Below are 21,572 nucleotides of genomic sequence, written 5' to 3' on the forward strand. Positions count from 1 at the left end.
AGTGAGCAAGGTGAAAACAAGCTTTTCCAAATAAAACTCTCTATTGGACTTAAGCTATCTTGCTTCCATAGGATTGGAAAGAGGAAGTTGTTCTAACTACACTACACATTGGTCGCAGTTTTTTAACTCATCGTATTTTTTATCTGGGACTGATGCACTTGTGTTGTCTGTGTAACACTTGGGTCACAATAAGCCACATTTTACTGCCTTGTCATCATTATGACTCCCAATGATGGCACCATTTTAAACATGTTTTGTCCCAAGGGTTATCCATAACGTTAAACAGTATCATTGGCAATGGTGACACTGTCCACCTTAGAAATGTTTTTAGTTTTATACAGGCTATTAATCTTTTTAATGCCATTTAAATTTTTTAATTCATACATTAGACCTTTTTCAATGTGATTCCCTTTTAAGAATTAAAGTACATATAGTTCAATTTGAAATTAGAAAATGGCTGTAATGTCAAATAACTTGAAACCTGGACTGGAAAGGCCAACTTCAGGTGACTATTGCTGCTGTTTGAACTACCCGTTAGTATTACTATATTACTGTCATTTTTTTCTTACAGCTGTAGACTAGATGTAAAAATTGGTTTTAATGCTATTAATATTTTTTTAATTAAAAATTAAACTTTGTTTTGTTTTACTTTTAATTTCCTTTTATGAATTTTACTTTAATTTTAACTTTTACTGGATGTTTGGCACAGATAACCTAGTTGCTTTGTACTATAAAACACCAAACCAATCTGCCAGACAACCATGAAGTTGTGCTTTCAAACAGCTAATTTCATTCATACAATTTCTGCTATCAACTTGAAATTTTACTTCGAATTTGTTGTGAAAATTGTTAAAGTGTTGGCTAAGGTTGTATACTTTATTATTCCTAAAAATGTTGTTACACAAAAGACACACTGGCTTGTTATTTGCTTCAATCACTGCAAATTTCAACTCCCAACTTTCATTAAATTCTCGATTCATGTTTTTTCAGTCACTTGCCATTCTCTTTTCAGTAGTAATGCTAGAATCAATTAAATTGTCCTTATTTTTTGAGTGTTCACCATCATCTTGATGTTTTTTTGTTTTCGAATTATCCACTTATCCATATCATGGGATTAAAAACAAAATATAGTTAAACACTTGAAAGTTTTACAATAAAAGTATGTTTGCAAGCACATGTAAAACAATGCACACTTGATAACAAACATCTAAACCAGACTGGCATTACAAAATGGGAGGAGTCTGTTGCAGTGATGAAGCACGCGACATTAGCGATGATGTGAGGCAGTGCAATTGCTGATTACCAAATTTGCGATGAAAATTAAATGATGGAAAAAGTTCATTCTTAAACTCAAGCTGGCCACAATTGTGCCATCCACTGTTCACATGTGGCCAGTGGCCATAGTGTTGCTCACCCCTGTTCTAGAATGTCATTGAATGCTGTATATTTAAGATTTCCCTTCACTGGAACTAAAGAGCTTAGCCCAAAGCATGAAAAACAGCTCCAGACCATTATTCCTCCACCACTTAACTTTACAGTTAGCACTATGCATTCAGGCAGGTACCATTCTCCTGGCATCTGCCAAACCCAGATTTGTCCTTCAAACTTCTAGATAGTGAAGCATGATTCATCACTCCAGAGAATGCATCTCCACTGTTCCAGAGTCCAATGGTGGTGTGCTTTACACCACTCCAGCTGATGCTTGGCATTGTGCATGGTGATCTTAGGCTTGTGTGTGGGTGCTCAACCTTGGAAATCCATTTCATGCAGCTCCCAACAAGCTTGTGTGGCCTACCACTTCATGGCCAAGCTGTTGTTGCTTCTAAATGTTTCACTTCACAATAACAACTCTTACAAGTTGACCAGGGCAGCTCTAGCAAGGCAGAAATTTGATGAATTAATTTGTTGGAAAGGTGGCATCCTATGACAGTGCCATGTTAAAAGTCACTGAGCTCTTCAGTATGTCCCATTCTACTGCCGATGTTTATCTATGGATATTACATGGCTGTATGCTTGCTTTTATGCACCTGTTAGCAATGGGTGTGGCTGAAATAGCCAGACCCACTAATTAGAATGGGTGTTTTACATACGTTGACCATGTAGTGTATGTACATATTTTCAATTTTCAAAATTTGATTTGGATAATCAATGTTCTACTGTTTTATCAGTTATTTTATTAATTTAACATCTTATATTTGGAAGAAATAGATAGAAAACCAACAAGGTAGGTCATTTATAGGATAGCTTTTAGTATTTTTGTTTTTTCTGCTTGTTTTTTCAGTAATTTACATTGTACTTCATCAATTTATGGATAATGGAATTACTGGGATAATGTTGAAACTAGGTGGTGTTTCCACCTACAGTTATGTTAAAGTAGAGTAATGACAAATATTTTACTTGTTACACGAAGCTCTGGAAATATTCTGGTCTTTGTGAGCTATATGTATGATATTTTAATGTAAATTCTAAAACATTTAATAATTGACATTTATTAGCCCATTATATAATTTTCAAAAAATACTAGAATTTCAATATGAAGTTTCAACAACAGTTGTTTAGGCTATAATAGTTTCAAATATATTCCTCTTAAAATTGTTTTGAAATGCATTTTGAGTAACTTGTATGTGTTTTGAGTAAAGTTGGGCATACATATAAATTGGTGCTCATTGTACAATTGTGTATGCAATACCTTAAATCAAATGTGATTCAATATATATATATTTTTTGCAATTGTAATTAAATTACAGACTGAAAGTTATTGTTTCAAGCACCAAAGTATTGTATATACACAAATCTAAGTAATGATAGAAAGTCTTAAGCATCTTGGATACTTTACCTAGTCTGTAGTGTGATCAACATCATAGGTGTAGCAAACAGAGATTAAAAAATGAGGTGGATTCATGTTAAAAAAAATATGGACCTTTTTCCCATGTAAAAAATTTATTTAAGTAGTTTAACTTGGCCAAAATAAGTGAGCTTGCAGAACCAAAGTTCCTAAAATAACCTAAAAACAAAGAACAATTTACCTCGCTGTAGTAACCTTCTGAGTTGTAAGTATCTAGGATGAGTCTCTTTAAGTAAAAAAAGTAAAAACTTTATTATGATCAGTGTTTATCCCATGACACATGATAATATATCTACATTATAAAAATTACCATTTACATGTGTTTGGGTGATAGTTTGACCTCAATCTCTGACATTACCTTTGGAAATTTATTATTATTCTGTTGAATATTTTTAGGGCATTTAATGCTAGAACTTATGGACCACAGAAATGTAGTAACAGATATTGCTTTTGCTCCAAATGGTAGTCTACTTTTGGCATCATCATCTCAGGATGCAACAATCAAGTTTTGGGATCTCAGTGATGATGGAAACATGTTCAAAACTCTCAGGATGAATGGGAAGGCTGTGTATTCTTGTGCTTGGTCTCCTGATGCTCATATGTTGGCAACTGTAGGAATGTGTACATCTGTAAGTTGCTGTTTGTATTATTTTGCCTGCATGATATTTAAATGCAAGAATTGCTAATTTACAGATATACATACAACCTTACATTTGAGCATTTAAAGGCTTTTTTATTCTTTTAGTTAAAACTTATCCATGCTCCATTAATAAACATTCATACAGTAATCAGCATCAGTGAACTTGTGAATCTTCAAATCTTTTCATGAATGGCATCTACACTTAATGCTTTAAAATATAATAAATAACTTAGGAAATTGAGTAAGCATCTATAAGTTGTAACTTTATTTGTGAATTTTTTCACTCAACTGTATCTTTTGATAGTAACATTTTCTTTTAGTCATCTCCCTACATGTAATTTTTTTGTGTAATTGTGATCATCTGGTTGTTGGAAATACTCTTCTGTCAGTCTTTATTCTTTATGTAAATCTTTCACACAGATGCGAGAGTAAGTAATAGGGTTTTGTATTTCTCCATTTTATTGTTATGATAGTAATATTATTAATTTTTTTTTAGGTATATGTGTGGGACACTAGTTCCTTTAGCCTGAAACTTAGACTCATTGGCCATAAATATGATGTCGTTTCCTGTGAATTTTCTCCTGACAGCTGTCTCATAGTAACAGTATCATGGGATACACAAGCTATACTTTGGAATGCTCAAACTGGAATAAAGTTGAAGTGCTTTGGGTAAGTCATCGGTAAATTAAAATTGATGTACAGTACTGGGCAAAGGTGTTAAGACAAGAGAATATTTTGTAATTCTTTCCATTTTATGGGGCTAATTTTTCTGTACCATTACAGATTGTAAATTTCAACAATATGGTAATGCTTCACTGATCCCTGTTGGCAATTGAACAAGCCAGGGTGAGAATACTTATTCTTTAGAATTCCTATGAAATTGTACCAAGAGCATGTCATAAGTGTTCTGTTTGAATGAATATACTAATTAAATTTAGTGTCTGAAATAACTGTCAGGGTATCCCATGCAGTGTTTTAACTATATAGAAATAATATGATATTGGTATATGCTAGAATAAATGAATGTAATACTAATTCATAAATAAACCTTGATAAAAACAGTGTTTAACACTATATATTAAGTTTTGTTGTCATGCAATGGCCCAAAAAAGTGTAAAGAATTATCAGTAGAGCAGAGAGTTTGCATAAACGCTTTATGTGGTGCTGGTTGGACTTTCTGACAAACTGCTGCAGATTTGAAATGCTCCCCAAACACTGTCTAGGCAACAGTAGGTTCAATTGATGAGACTGAAAATGTTAAATTTGAAAATTGGAAAGGAAGAGGCAGAACACCTAAACTCGATGTTACTGAAGTTAAATATCTTCATTTTTTCAGCCTTTGGGATAGAAGGAAGACTGCCACTTATCTCTAGCATGAGATAAACAACCATGTACCAAATGACAGAAAAGTGTCCAGATCTACATTTTAAAGAAATTCAACACAAATAAGATATATGGTCATAAAGTAGATAAAAAAAAACAACAACTTTTATTTCAATCTCCAAATATTGTCAGGAGACTGAAATTTTCTAAAAAAGTATGAAAACTAGACTATTGATGATTGTAAAAGGGTGTTGTGGATAGATAAGTCCAAGTTTGAAATATCTGATTCAAAGTATAGGTTGTACATCCAGTGGAAGATATGTGAAAGATACTTACTTCAGTGTATAGCACTTACCATGAAGTAAAGGGGATGTTATGGTTTGGCAGTGTTTATCTGCTGAAGCAGTAATATATATTTGCAAAAGAGATGGAATAATAGACCAATGTAAGTACCATAAGATACTGATTCATCATAATACAACCAGTGGTTTGCATATTATTGGTAAAGAATTCTACTACCAAATAGATAATGACCCCAAACACTCATTTAACCTATGCAGAAATCTTAGCTTAGGAAGAAGTAGCTAGAGTCATTCAACTAATGCAGTGACATTCACAGAGCCCTGATCTCAACTGAATTGAGCAAATATGGGATTTAATAGGTCAAATAAAACATTACTTCCACAGAAACTTTATAGAAGTGTATAAGAGACATTAGAGTAAAGTTCCAAATTACACCTTGATTAAATATGTTGCAACAATGCCTGAAAGATTGTTTGCAGTTTTAAAAACAAAAGGTGGGCACACACAAAATATTAACTGTTTGCTGAACTAAATCACTTCCACTGTTGTACTCAATATGAAGATTAATAAAATTTTGATGTTTTACCTGGGATTTACCTTTCATTATTCAGAAGTAGCCTGAAACTGAATTTTTGACTGTCCTAACACAATTGCACAATACTGTACAGATTTTTGTTTTTGTAAGTAAATGATAAGTAAATAATTTATATTGTTAATCAGTTTTTCATTTTACTGTCTGTTTTCATAATTTTGCTGTAAAATACACCCATTTGTAATGCAATTTTGGCACATTAGATTGTCAGGTTATTGGAACATCTGTTTCAAGTTTTAATGAGGACTATATCTGGAGATTTTTGATGGTTTAGCAAGGATGTTATAACATTCATCTTAAAACTGTAGGCAGTTTTAATCTTTTACTCATTAAATTGTAGGTTCTTATGTGGGTAATTATTTTATTGTAAACTGTTGTTGTTGCTAGGCCAAAAGCTTATTCCATTTTTCTTTAGTTTTTGTCAAAATGTTCTTATTATATATTCAAACAGAAGTTAAGTATTAATGTGCATGTTGTGAGATGCAAAGACTTTGTTATCAGGGTCATACTAATGAGAGAAATTAATTGTACAGATATGTGAAATTACACAGATTTGATGAAGCAAGATAACTCTTTCACTATTATATAAAAGACAGTTCCAGGACTATTGAATCTTGTAATACAGGATTAAGCTTACATTTTTCCAGACAATTCTATTCAGCAGGAAGTGTAATTGTTTCAGATTTTATGAGGCATGAAATGCAATGGCCAACAAAGTCTCTAAGCTAGCCCTTCTCTGATAATTCTTTTTTGTTTGCTTAATAACTTTTGAAAATTAAGCCAATTATTTCATTTGGAATTTTTATTGAAAGAGAAAATTTCTTGGCTCTGCCAGAACCATAACTTGAATAGTTGTCATTCATTGATTTGAAGAACCTATACAAACTCTTATGTAGGTATAGGTAGATAATCTGTTTGCCTACATATTCTCTAAGAGAGAAATATATGTTTAAAGACTGGGAATAGAGTAAAACATGGTGTTGAACAAATAATCTTGTCACACTATTGAATTCCATATTTTCTTTAAGGACACCTTACAATCTCTAGTTCATGGTGTTAGAAAAACATGTAGGTTCAAGAAGACTTGTTAGAAATGAAATAGAAACTCTAAAACCTGAGCACTTTCAAAAGGTGGACCTTTCTTCTTTAGTTTGCCCCTGAAGAAGAAAGGTTCACCTTTCAAAAGCACCCTAGTTATAAGGTTTCCATTTCATTTCTTACAATCACTAGTGATATTAGTCCTAAATTTATTTCAAACTAAAATGAAGTGTAACACAAATATTGGGCAAGATAAGTTACCTTAACAGAGGGAGAGTTGGAAGCTACTTACTAAATTAGAAGTAATTTTCTACATTATTTACACTTTCTTGAACCTTCTTTTTTTTTTTTAATCTTTGATGTATTTGAAGTTTTAACACATCACTGTTTTATGAATAGATTTGCTGCTGGCTGAGAGAACATGTGCTAAACAATTCCTTAGCATTGTGTGGTTTGCCACCTTGTTTCCATGTTTTGTAGTGGCTACAACTACTTTTTAACTTTGTGTTTAAAATTTAAGTCAGAAGTTAAACATTTCTGTACAAGTTGAAATTATTCCATTATTCTACTGGTAGCTACTTTGTTCAATATTTTAACTCAGATGTGTAGTTGTTTAAGAAGGAGCATTTCATTACATCCTGATGATACAAGGTTTATTAATTTCATAAAACATAAGACCTCATTAGCATGTAGAAGCTTCCTGTATTACACAGAAAATTTAGTCATGTATAAATACCACCACTTAATTTAGTCTATAAAAAATTGTTTATATGTAAGACTGAAGAACAGCCAAAGATGCTATAAAAAAGGAAGTTCTGTCTACAAAAATTATACTATGCTTATGAACTTTTACTGTATTGGTCTGATTATAGGGCAGTCTCAAATATCAGGTGAATCCCATTTCCAGAAACCATGCAAAAAAAAAACAGTTGTCATATGGCCACAAAATGCCTTTCTTGTTGAATATGCATTAAGGAGCTCAGTATTTTGTTTTTGCCAGTGCCTCACATTATTTTCAGTTACACCAATTTTCTAGCAGCAATACAATTATGTTTTTTAATACCTCACATGCCACCATAATTTTAAGATTTGCATTATAACTCCATTGTAACACTTTGTTAATTTGACACTTTCTTGTACCCTGTATTTCAGTGTGATCACTCATTCTTGCACAAGAAATCAGTCACTAAAATGAGACTCGCAGACAATAATCATTATATATTAGATAAGGTAAGTAAAGATAAAATATAAAGTGTAACCACTTTACTATATGTATGGTGATTCTCCGAGTGAAATGTAAGGAAGCCATTTATGTCAAACTGTACATACTAAACTTACAATGAGGTGTATAGAAACTGACAGTTTAGTATTTCTTATATTTGTGATTAGGAAAGAAAGCTAAAAAGGTGGGATGATTCCCATTTTATTGGGATGTCTGTTAGTCTAGGTGATTACACATCTCTTTTATATAAGCTCTACTTTCACAGAAACCTTCTGCCTTCTTGAAATGAAGACCAGTCTATATTACATGAGCTGGAGTTACACAGGCTCAGTCAGTATGATTATTTACTACTTAAAAAAAACAAAAAAGCACATAGAGGTGATTTAAATTTAGAAACCAGTCTAAAGCTAATTGCATGTAGTTTACTAATAGAAGATCATGTCTATTTTTGTTTTATATGTTAAGTTGATTGAGTTGTAAAAGAAAAAGTAAGCATCTGTTTCATAAGAATTACATCCAGAGCAAGAACTTTGTTGAACTAAATCTATATTTTATGCTGAAAGCAAAACTATAAATTTATTCCAAGCCTATATATTTTTTTAAATTTATTTGTGAACTTGTTATAAAAATACCACAGAAATATGGATTTGGATTCCCATTATTTCATAAATAAGAAGGTTGTGAGTTCTTTATCTTATAGAATTTTCTTCCTCCCGATAGTCATCTGTTTCCACCTCCAAGACTCATCTATGCATCAGGAGCTAATGGAACATGGGTACGGGGAGTATCCTTTTCCCCTGATGGAGCTCACTTATCAACAGTAGCAGATGATGGGTGAGAAGCTATTGCCATAGTTACCAGAGAAAACGCAAAAACAATTTAAATAGCTATTTGAATTTCTACATTTGTAAATGTTTTTATTTACAATAGACACTTGGCTACATAGGTTTGTTTACAAAATTTTGTTTTATTTTTAAACATGCAATATAAATAAACTACTGTAGCTCTGAGAGATTTGTAAGTTTTAAAACAGAGATGTTTACTTCTAAGTCAACATTTTATTGGATTTGTTTTTCAGTTACATGCGAATGTGGAACATTTTATATGAAGATGATCCTGTAGCTGTTGGATCTGTGGAGGAGGGTCTTTGTTGTACTTATTCTCCGTCCGGTCGGGTCTTGGCTGTAGGGTAGGTAAAAATTAGTCATCTGTTTATTGGAATTTGATAATTCATTTCTTTTCTTCAACAAAACATAAATTTCAGAAAAGAAAAGATAGCATAGAAGCCTAATCTGTTATTTGATTCACTACTCCTGTTGTAGTAACTGGTTTCATTGAATTCACAGTTCATCAGCATTGCTTAGAAGAGCAAATCAAATAAATAAAGTAGGCTTCATATACTGGTGAAGTAAAAACCATAAAATAAATTGTATATTGGAATGGTATGCAATATTTCCTTACACCTTAATGAAATTCTGAGGTTACACTTCTGATACTTTTCTTTACATTTTTTGTTTTTTTTTGTTTGAGATCTTTTAAGAAAATTTGCAAGCTGAGCTTTTCTATAGGCTTCATGCTGAGTCCACAGTCAGACTTTTATTTTGTGGAAAGAGGAGAGATTGTAATGCAGTAGCACAACCTTCACAGGAGCTATTCAAGTACTTTAATTGTACAGAACTTTGATTGGTTATTGGGAATGTTTTTGAATACAGTAATTAAGATTTTACTTCTTCCAAATTCTCCTGAACTTGTAGCTTATGTTAGATATGAAGTATAAGAAGATGGTTCTTCCTAGAGTATCAATGAAAGGTCTTAGCTTTTTGTTCATTAACTCTCGTTTCCAAGAAACAAAAACATCTGGCTTACACTACAGCATCCCATGCAGTTTGAAATTTACACTGAAGAAGCAGGAAGAGCTATGAACCACAGTATAAAAGAACATGCAGATAGAGAAAGACTCCAACACCCAGAAAAATCTACTATAGCTGACACTGTTACAACACAAGACATTTCAATAAGACAGATTCATGATCTTATATACTGCAGCAATGAAAATTTGAAAACAAAACTCAGTCTCTACTGACTTTTGCTTTATTAGTCTTTATTCTGAGAATTAAGAACTAGAAACTAGCAATATGTGGAACCATGTTCAAACAAAAATGGAATTCAATAACTAATCACAGTTCTTGATATTTAATGAACTCTTTGCAAAGGCTGTGCAACATCTATCTAATAAAAAACACCTTAGATATGATACAATGGTGTGTGGTCAAAAGAAGGATTTATCATGCAGCTTCTTAAAGGAATGAAATAAAAATTGGTGGCCAAACTGGTAGTTATCTTTATAACATTGATAATACCTTTACAGTAAATATTCATTCATTAATTAGCCAGGCCATACTTTTTTTGCTGCTGTTTTTGAACCTTAATAATGATGGTGAGTAAAACAAAATAAGGTTGTGTAATGGGCGAGTGCATGAAATGGCATTGCTGCTGGTGACCAGTGCGTGCCCACCTTGTCTGTGCCTCTTGCTACATGTTTGGAGATCGTAGCCACCTGTGTCTCCTTGGGTCATTCCATCTCTGTTTGTTCTCTCTATCTGTCTCTTGAAGAGACTTATGATCAGTCAGACCTTGATGCTGTCATTAAACAGTTGCTGTTTCCCTTTATAATCCTGTGGTACTTTAATGGACACAATCCCCTCTGGGGTGGTTCTGATATTAATAAGAGGGGGTCATTTCTTAGAGTGCGTACTCTAAGATCACAACCTTTTTCTCTCCAGTAGTTGTTCTCATATTTATTTTCATGCTTCTAGTCAGTCTTTTATTGCCATTGATTTATCCTTCTGCCCCACTTCACTTTTCTCTCGCTTTTCTTGTAGGATTGGTGGTGTCCCACAAGGCATTGATCATTTATCTATCATTTTGAGAAAGATTGGCCATGGTTGATGCCACCTGATCTGAGTGCTATGGTAGAATGTTGGACCAGACTGCCTCTCTCTTGGACCCTGATCCTGTTGTCTTTAGTCTTCCATCAATCAGTGACTCTGTGTAAACAATAACTAATTGCATTGTTCAAGTAGCTGTTTGTTTATAACTAGAACTTTGACATATTTACCATGGTATCCTCATCCATGGTAGTCTTCAGCCTGCCATCAAGCAAGAAAGGCTCAGAAATGGTCTTTGGATACCTTTTGTGTTTGTCATTGAACATGAAGTTTATTGAGCAGCAGCTTCAGACTGCCCTCAATTGCTTGTTGAAGCAGACCATAGCAAACAGTTTTACCGTATCTTTTTCTAAAACAGTTTACATGCATTTTTGCCACCAATGGGATCTACACTCCTAGCTCTATCTCGGAGATATTGTTTTTCCAGTAGTCCCTGAGGCAAGGGTCTTGGGACTTATCTTTGACTGCAAGTTTACTTTCATTTGTCACAAGAAGCAGCTATGTCAAGTGTACTTGGGCACTGAACATACTCTGTATCCTCTCTTCCACTTCTTTGGTAACAGATTAATGTTCTGTGCTCAGAATTTATAATGACTTCATTCGATCCAAACTGGACTATTAGTCTCTGCTCTATGATTCTGTTAGGACCTCAGTCCATTCATCACCTGGGACTTTGGCTCTGCAGAGATTGTTTTTTTTATTGCACCTCTCCAATCCATAGTGTATATACAGAGTCCCATTTGCAACTTCCTTCCCAGTATTTTATCAAGCTTAATTCTTACCACAACATCCCACTTGGTGTTGTCTTTTTTTTCCTCGGTGAGTCATGCTCTTTCAAAATAGATAGTCTGCAATTCTTTCTTTTGGCTTTTATATGCAGGCACAACTGGACAAATTGAGTCTTGCATTTGATGGCATTGCTGTTTCCAGTGATCAGCCCATTCCAAAATAGCTTCTTACTATCCCCAGATGTGATCTTTCCTTGGATCATCTGAAGAAAACAGATACTCCCAATTAGAACTATCATCTTTTCATTACTGAACATTTTTTGAACCATTTTTCTATTCCCATTCACACAGATGGTTTAAAATCAGATGACTCTCTAGGATCTTCCACAGTTTGCTGTGGCTTGGTAGTTGTGTGCAAGATCCCCTTTACAGTTTCTGTGTTCACTGCTGAGTTGTATGTCATTTATCTTGCTCTGGATTATGTAGAAGCTATGCTGTTCACTGATTGTACTATTTACACTGACTTGACTCTCTTAGCTTTCTACTGGCCCTGGAATTGCTTCATGTTGGTTCTCCTGCTGTTCTCATTAATATTCAACAATAGCTGGCCCATTTCTCTCTTTTTCATTATAATCCAGTTTTTTGGGATACCTGGCTACATTGGTATTTATGAGAACAAGATTGCTGACACTGCAGCTAAGCCCATTTGCTCTGGTGCTGTTACAGGCATTCCTGCCTTGTATATGGACTACAGTCCTATATTGAAGGCTTTGCTTTGTGCTAGTTAGCTGTTGACTTGAAGTAAGCAATTTTTATAACAAGGTTTTCTAGATCAAACTTTCTGTTATTCTTTGGCCATCATTATTTATCAAGATTGGAAGAGGATGTTATCCTGACTAGGCTACACATTGTCACATGTTTTAACCCATTGTCTTCTTTTATCTGGGACTGATCTACCAATGTATGACCTTTGTGTCACTCAAGTCACAACAGCCCACATCTTACTGTTATGCTGTCTTTACAACTCTGAGTAATGGCACTATTTTAGATGCACGTTTTCTATGAGCTTAGCTTTGACATTCGATGGTGTTATTGGCAGTGGTGACACTGATTACCTTGATTGTCTTTTTAACTTTTAGTGAGCCATTGGCTTTTTTAATTCTATTTAAATCTTTAATCTGAACTGGTGGCATTGTTTAGCTTTAACTCAATTTATTTTTACATTTTTTAACAATTTTACTTTAATGATTTATACCAGTTGTTTGGTGCAGGTAGCCTAGTGCTTTGAGCCAATAATTGCCAAACAACTATCCATCCAATAACTCATTGGTTCACATCCACCATCTTCATGCCTGGCTTTTGTCAAGTACTTGGTGAGGAGATCAGGTTTTTCCTGTAGCATAGCTTTCAATTTGGCTCCATCCATATGTCCTTCTTCCAGGAATTGGAAAGTCTTTCACACTTTGGCTTGTTCTTGGGGATTTTCAATTGCTTGGCCGACTGTGACTTAGTTTTTGGCATGGCTTTTTAACCAGGGGTCTTTGGTCTTCTCAATTTTGAACTATTAGACAGCCTTTTTGATACATTTTTTTTCCTGCTACTGTAGAATCTTTTCTTTACCTATCCTTATCATGTTAACTGTTCTCCTGGTTTCATTTTTCTCTATGACAACATAACCTTTCAGACTGGGATGTTGATATAGTCCTCCATTCCTTTACTTTGGTTCTGTTCAAACCTCTTTTCTTTGGCCATTCCTTTAAAGTGTATTTCCTTTTCCTCTCAGCCTGTGGTCATGAATGGTCTGTTTCTGTCTTTCTCACTCCATGGGTGTTGGATGTAGTTGACTTACCACGTATGGTCCATCATGCCCTAGCCACTCTAAACCGTGGGGCTCATTGCTTGTTTACCCACTTTTCTGCTTCATGGGATTGACTTGCATGTATCTTTGTAAGAGTTCAAATACTTCTTCTCTTTCAATTCTTTTCTACTTGACTGTGCTCCTATCCTTTCTGTCTACATTTTATGGATGAGAGACAAGTGTCAGAAGTGGTGTGGTTTCCTTCTTGAAAAGTTCCAATTTGACTCTCTTATCTGAGGAGGTATCCTTCAGATGGTTTCAGAGAGTACATATGTTCTTCCCTTGCATCAGTCCCTCTTCATAATCAATGTGGGATTCTAGGTAATCTTGTGAGAAGAGGGAAATAATGCATCAAAAGCTATAATTCTTCTGTACTGAAAATGAATTTCTGATAGGTACTTCCCTCCACTCACACCATTCCTCCTCATACTCTTGTGATACTTCCGTCTTTTGCCAGATTTCAAAGTGTAGGTTCGGTAGAAATGCAAAGGAGGAGTCACAGGTATCACATGAGTATAGGATACTCTTATTCATGGAAAGGTGACTCATGATGATTTACATGAGAGAGATGTTGGAATGGAAGGCTTATGGCATATATACAGAAAAAAATTTATGTATAGGGTACAGAAATGAACAAAAATAGCTAATCATGTGAATGGAGGGAAGTACCTATTGGAAATACATTTTTAGTATAGTAAAATTACAAGTTTTCCTCTCTAAAATGGTGTTAATCACTTTCTTTCTAGTAATGCCATGAAATTTAGAATAAGTTTCTTGTCATTACCCTCATACATTCTAAAACTGAATCAAACATAATTATTTATGCTAATTTCTTAAGCTATTACAACATGACATTAAATACTTTTTATCTAGGAAAATTTCATAAAACTTTGCAAATTTGTGCTCAAAGGTTGACAGTGACTAATAACTGTCTATTCATATGATTTTATTGAAAACTTGAGTTAGAAACTGATAATCTAAGTTTCCTTGGCCTAACCAACATCTATGTATTTGCATGTTCTTTTACCCTGTCATTTTGCTGCTCTAAATTAGTCATTTTTAATATCCATCTCTTTTTAAGTTATGACTTATTTATTGCTTTTATACAAGAAATAAATTATTGTAGATTATAAATCTTGTAACGTTTATATTAATTTGTGGTTTATTTCTTAAGTCTTTAAACCTGTAATTTTTTGTATATTCTGCCAATGAGCTAAAAGTTGTTTCAAAACCAATAACAATTTATTGTGGAACTTCTAGTCTATTTATAAAAAATTAATAATAACATGGTTTGTATCAGTTTTTAGCCACAGAGACATAAAAGTTATCAGAAGCTGACATCATCCAATAAGTAAATTGAGGTTTTCAGCTGAACAATGGCAGCATCTTCTCAGGTTTAGAGGGTTAAGGTTGAAACAACAGCACTAGTTTTTAGCTACTCTTGGCTTGTCTTCTTTGTTTTATTCTGTTTGATCAGCAGCATGATCCACTATGTCAGTGTTTCTCAACCAGGAAAACAAATAAACAACCATAAATTGCCAAAATATTCACATGTAATTTCAAATTATTTCTCATTGTAGTAACAGTTGGATGATCAGTAACAGTTTAGAGAAGCAGCAAATCAGTTCCTAGCATTTTAAATGTTGAGAAATGCTGCATTCTACAGTTGTTTTCATGTATCAACTTTGAAGTAGTGAGTGTTTAAAGACAAAAGTACTGAAGTATCATTGCTAATTCATAGTAGAACTACATCATACATTAAACTGAATGATTAAAATCTCATCACATGAAAAATGTGGAGGAAAATCAAACAATGTGTTTTTCTTATACTAACATAGTTCAGTTGTGTGGACAGTGTACTTGTGCACATCAATACATTGCATGAAAAGACATTCAGACATAGCTTAAACATTAAATCATTTTATTTTGATGGTTACTTTTGTATTGATACTTAGTCATATTGACCTTTTTATGCTTGTTAAATTTGTACCAGTCTTGTTTACTGTAATTAACTTCTCAGAGTTTAACATAGTTAACTCACTTAATAACAACAAGACTTTGGTATTTTGTTTAATCCTTAAAGTTATATAATGAATCACATGATGAGATTGTACTCTTTACTTAATAGCTCAGAGTTCCTCTTTTATTAAAGTAAGTTTTTTGAAAGTGAAAACACTAGGTAATTTTTAAGCTAAAAATCACCTATCAAATTCATATGGATTCTGTTGCTTTTTGAAATAATATTTTAAACTGTTTATACATCAAATTCCTTGTTAGTCGAAAACTGTTGATTACAGGGGCCTTAATAAAATATAAGTTACAAAAGAATATAAACAAAAATACCATTAATACTGGAATTAACCCTCCTTAATTACTTGTGTTTCCTATATATTTTGCATAGAGAATGAATAATTTCATACACATTTCTTGATAATTTCTTATCATTGACTCTTGTAATAATTTAAAAAATAAATTACTGTATATTATGCATATATATATTGATATTATCAGCAGTGAGCAATATAAAAAATCAGTAAGTTGACAGTTAAGTGATTACAGTTTGTGCCACAGCTAGGTTAAATGATTTTTCCAAAACATACACACCACCTCTCACAGTTATAGTTGTTACTCAACCACCAGGGTTTCATCTTTGCCCAGCTAAGCATTGTTCTGATTTTTGTTTACCGTGCTTCAGTCTTTTATACCCCACTCTGTTGTCCTTTGTGATGTGTCTCCTGATACTCTACATCTACATTAGTGCACTCTCTACCCTGATACTTTATATAAGCACCTCATTTAGCTAATTGAATCACTTTTTCTCAACAAAACGTCACTAATGGGTTTCCATTATTACAATGTTTAGAAATACGTTGACTTCTGTCATTTATATGCAAAAACGGCTCGTTTGGGTTGAGAAAATATTTTACATAGAAGGTCGAAACGTTTTCGACCTTCTATGTAAAATATTTTCTCAACCCAAACGAGCCGTTTTTGCATATAAATTTCTCAACAAGTGGGTTTCTCGACATCACTGACTTCTGTCATGTTATCTAGTTGATTTCATGATAATAATAATTAAAAATTTTCTTCTGATTAGCAAAGTGATTATGGTATGGATTCCATAATTATTATTTCCAGTTCATAGGTTGTTGTTGGAGTCTTTAATTTCGTCAGCTCTTACAGGGGATCATGATTACACCCCTATATTTGAGTATTGATCTCCAACATTAGCTCCTTGGTATATTGGTACTCAGAATAGATTCAGTCCATATCCAAGGTTTCCACTAAGTTGGATAACCTTACCCATTGGACCGGAAGCTCTGCAGTGAGTCCAACTCTTCTGTTTCTTTTTAGACTTTTTTTTTTTTTTTCTGTGGAGGTGGCCATGATCAGGTATGGTGCACCTGGCTATTCAGAAGCTCAAGCTTCTGGCATAGAGGTTATGTATTGGGGTTTAATTTAAGGCTGACATATATTTGGCTTAGTTTTTTCTTAGTCCAACAGCCACATTTTTCAAAGGTAATAACATGCATATCAGCAATATTGTATTGAGAGGAGGTTAAACCTTTTTTCATCGTAGGGGTGACCACAACTTTTTTTTTTTTTACTTGGATCTTTGACAGCAATTTTTGCACCTTTCACAATCACCATTTGTTTACAGGAGCAGTATCGACTACCATTTGATTATTGCAATTACATATTTTTGGGTCCCTAGTACTCTTCAGATTCTTCCCATCATTTTAGGTAATTGGTACCAAGTGACCATTCCATTTACTTAACGGGTAGATTTAGTTTGTGTTTATGACCTGATTCTTACATGTCATGTATTCCCTTTGACACTTATTTATTTATGCTGACCCATAGACATCCCTGGTTGGAGTGATTTATGTTGTTTGTCCACAGACCAGTTTCTCATCCTCACTATGTCCTCAAACCAGTTTTTGTTACTCAACACTCTGCCAGACAGGAATGGTGTTCAGTCTTTTTCTCTAATTCATCTGTTCACTTTTTCTTTCCTTGTTCAATCATGTTTCAATATTGGTCATGTTCAGTGAGGATCTTGAAGGTTTTGTTGCTTACACTCTCTTTGAAGACAAGGTATCTTCTGCAAGTCATGTCTAATAATATTTCCCTTTTCTATGTCCTTAGCAGCTCAGTTGAATTGCCCACTGGAGGTTACTGTGCAGACTGGTATGTTAACATCCTGCAATACCTTTATCTCACATTATTTGCCTCATCTGGCAGTCTTTTCATTTGAGAGTTTTGCTTACCCCATGTATCTATCTTAACTGTTTCTGCTAAATTATCCAGAGGGGTGAGTATTTTTATTTCTACATTTTAGGGTTCTAATCTTGTTTTTACAGTATCTCACCATATAATGAGTGTTGCCCAAACAGGTGTGCTATTATCAAACCAATTTTGCACTAGCAGCAACTGTTTTACTATAATTACTACCTGTTGCTACAGGCTCTGAAGAAATGAGGAGTTCTATAAGACCACCTGTAGGCTGACTGGGTGGTATTACTCTACTACTCTGACAGCCATTCGTGAACTGTGGTGCATAAAGCTAAAGGAGATCCTGTCTTCCTTTATATAATCACAACAATCTCCATGCTGCTTAATTCAATGTGGAACAAATGCATACTAAGAAAGGCACATGATACACATTTTTGGCATTAGCTGTTTCACATATGTGGATCATATGATATTTACGTTGAGCTTATAATATACATATATAATACTTACATGGATAGTACATTCACTGAGTTCACCAATAACATTTATTGGTTATGTGCTACATGATGATTAAAGAATAAAAGTTATATCAAGTACTATTTCTGCACTACTCTGCCATCTGGCAATGTAGTAATATTTAAGTGTTTACTCATTTATTCATACTGTTTACCTTTAAAAATGCATGTAATTAATGTTATAAATTTCCACTGTGTTTGTAAATTTTGATTATGTAGGTGATGTTAGGCCTTACCTTTGATATTACCTGAAATTTTTGGGATCATATACTGGAAGTCCAGATTTCATGTATATCTTTTCATCTTTCCATTCTATGTTCACTCATCTTTATACTTGTCATAAAAGTTACTGGATTAACATCACATATTCAAGTATTTTCCACAATACTGTGTTTTCCTTTATCATTATTATTTGCCTATACTTATTAGAGCAAAGGACAAGAACAGTTTTGCTGCTTGAATTTTGGAATTAGTACAGGTTGCATAGAATACAGTTTATGAAAATTCCACAAAGTTAGATTAATATGATTTAACAAACACTGTACTTTATAAATGCTTTCTTAGCAAAATTTCATAATTGTTATAATGTGGTGTTAGCATAGGTGACCGCAGTTGACGTCACCTGATGCAAGCATTTTACACACAACATATTGAATGGTCTGCCACAAAAATTTGTGAATCTTTGTACATAGGGTGGTGGGCAGATTTATACGAACTGCAAATGAAGTGTTAAACTGAAACTTGTCTTCAAATTATGAAAATAAACATTTATAATATTTTTGCATCTGTCATTAGACTTAAAATGCACTTCTCCTAACATTTATTCTAAAATATAAACAATTCTTACACTTTGTATAATGGATATATATATTTGATTTTGCATGAATTGAATATAGCATGTTCAAGTAATAAAATACACTTTTTTGTACAATCATATATGTCTTGACTTGCATATCAAGTGGAACTCATACATATGTATACATGTTTTTTTATACAATGCATATTTGTTCATACCATGTGGGTTTCCTGTCCTTCTATCATCTTTCCTTTGCAGTGGAGACCTCAAGGTGGAGAAGTCATCACATATATGATGGTGAAAGTGTTCTATGCCTAATGTTGCTTCACCCTCTCAACTGGTGCAAGTGCCCTTCAGCCTCTGTGTGCTGAAGTCAGTGGGCAGTGAGGTTTGTCTCTCAGCATGCACTGGGAACAAACTAATGCTTTTTGTTTTCTGTGATAAATTCCTCATCTAGCTTTTTTTTTATTTATCTGATATGGCAATTAATATAGTAGAAATAGTAGTGATATTAAATTTATTTAAATTATTCACACATACTAGAGTATGCAATGTTTATTTAAATTATAATTTAATAAATGTAACAAAAAATGCTAAAAAGTAGAACTGCTAATGCCTCCTGAAGAATGGGGATGTGCTAATTGGTCAGCTTACTAGTCATTAAACATACATCTAAGTGATCAGTCAGTTATTAAAATACTTAATAATGTACAAAATTTGAATAATTTCGTGACTGAAATTGAAAGAGAATAATACAGACCAAAATTATTTTTATACATCAGTTATTATTTCATGTCAGTCTTCTACAAGTTATAGGAAAAAATTCCCAAACTTTTTAAATATAGCCACTAGTGTTGTTCTTACCTTTAGAACTTGGTTAGGGTTGTTGGTTTCCCATCTCTGGTAGTAAAAATCATGATATAGCAACTGAAGTACAATATGAAGGAATCAGTAGCAGTTATAAAGTAGGGTAATAGTTTAAACGTGAAACCCAACTTTGATGAACTAGTTATACAATAATTGTAATGAGCTTAATGAAAGTTGATACTGCAGCTTTACTGGAAAATTTGTTTTTCTTTCAAATATGACTTACTAAAGATCAAAATGAAAATTCTACAAGTTTTTGGTTTTTCTACAGCTTGAAGTCTGATAGTATATCTAGTATTAATATTAGTGATTACATATGTATCAAAACAAGAAAGGATAGAGTATTAAAAATATGAGAGTATATACCTATAGTTAGAAATTTTATAGATATGTTTAAGCTCCATAATGTTGAAATGCACCACTGTAGTATAAACATGAATAAATGTTACAACAGTATTAGGTTTATCAAAAACGTTTGTTTGTTTGTTTGTTTGTTTTATACAGGACTCGAGAAGGGAATGTCAGCTTTTGGCAAGCAGCAATGTCAGTCAAGCCACTGCTTTATCTCTGTAGATTAGTAATCCGTCGACAAATTCCTCCTGAAAAAGTTGAAAAACTATTCATTCCAAAACAGCTCATGAATTACCTGTTGTACAAAGAATTAATATGACTGCAGCTCAATGTACCTTCTTTTTTCTTCCTTTACTCCTCTTTCTCCAGGTTGGTAGAGTGAATTTACTGAAATTATTACAAAATTGTCTACGTGTACACCAGTGCAAGTGTCCTTTCAAAAAGAGGCATCAACTGCACACACCCAAAGTTTAAAAAATATTCTATGGAAAATTAAATAAGGGTATTAGGGACAGTTCAATGGGTTCAATATCAAGAAAGTTTTGATACTTGTACAGTTTTGTTGATGGCTTGTCTTTCTCTTTGATTTTATAAATTGAAATTCTTGTGTTACTCCAGAAGTTTTGAAGTACATCAAAAGATCTTACTCTTGAGGTGACTTCAGGGAGAAAATGGATATTGGTGTCTTGAGTTATGTGCCAAGAATTTAAGTTTACAAAAACTCTTTTTTAAAAAGTGGCAAGAATATTAGTACCATATCAATAACTACAGATTTGTTATTTACTTAAATTATTTATTGCTTCTAAAGTACTACTTTCTGTTATAAAATCTTGCCATTGATGTAGGTTTTGCATTGAAGGATAAAGAAATCTCTTTTTGAAAGGTTTGTGTATCTTTTTTGCTGAAACTAAACAGAAAGAGTGATAGTATTTCAATATTTTGTGTGAAAAATACATGTTGACATCATATTTTTAACTATTCCTCTCTACCCTTAGTTCATACTTTTAAAAATTTAGTTTAATATAATGTAGACTGAAATAATACGAATTTCTTTGGTGAATACATAATAGTTATTTCAGAAGCAAAGATCCTGAATGGATCACAACATTTTGTGCATACTTTAGATATGACCACACAATCAGTAATGAATTACGTAATCAAACTTTGAATTTCTAGAATTACTAAAGTGGAATTTATGACTGTTGCTAGGCAAGTGATGTCTGCTTTGTCTAAAAGCTTGTCAAAAGACTTGAGCTTTTAAAAATGTATGTTTTTTCATAACAAGAAAATACAAGTTTTGTTTTTACTTT

At 33.2% G+C, this 21,572-nt stretch overlaps 1 protein-coding gene across 9 annotated transcripts in view; it reads left to right on the top strand.

The window, feature by feature from the left end:
- The window catches only part of LOC143244583 (WD repeat and SOCS box-containing protein 1-like), a 72,973-nt gene that overhangs the window by 48,861 nt on the left and 2,540 nt on the right, over positions 1-21,572 (top strand). For 4 of the 9 annotated variants that reach the window (XM_076489535.1, XM_076489540.1, XM_076489536.1 and 1 more), the window contains 5 exons: positions 3,242-3,474; positions 3,982-4,154; positions 8,684-8,797; positions 9,042-9,152; positions 20,416-21,144. In XM_076489535.1, the coding sequence (XP_076345650.1) occupies positions 3,242-3,474; positions 3,982-4,154; positions 8,684-8,797; positions 9,042-9,152; positions 20,416-20,581 (797 nt within the window). In that variant the 3' untranslated portion in view covers positions 20,582-21,144. The other 5 variants (XR_013025214.1, XR_013025215.1, XR_013025213.1 and 2 more) reach the window with 5 other exon arrangements.

The sequence above is a fragment of the Tachypleus tridentatus genome, chromosome 2, assembly GCF_004210375.1.
Source record: "Tachypleus tridentatus isolate NWPU-2018 chromosome 2, ASM421037v1, whole genome shotgun sequence".
Lineage (NCBI taxonomy): Eukaryota > Metazoa > Arthropoda > Merostomata > Xiphosura > Limulidae > Tachypleus > Tachypleus tridentatus.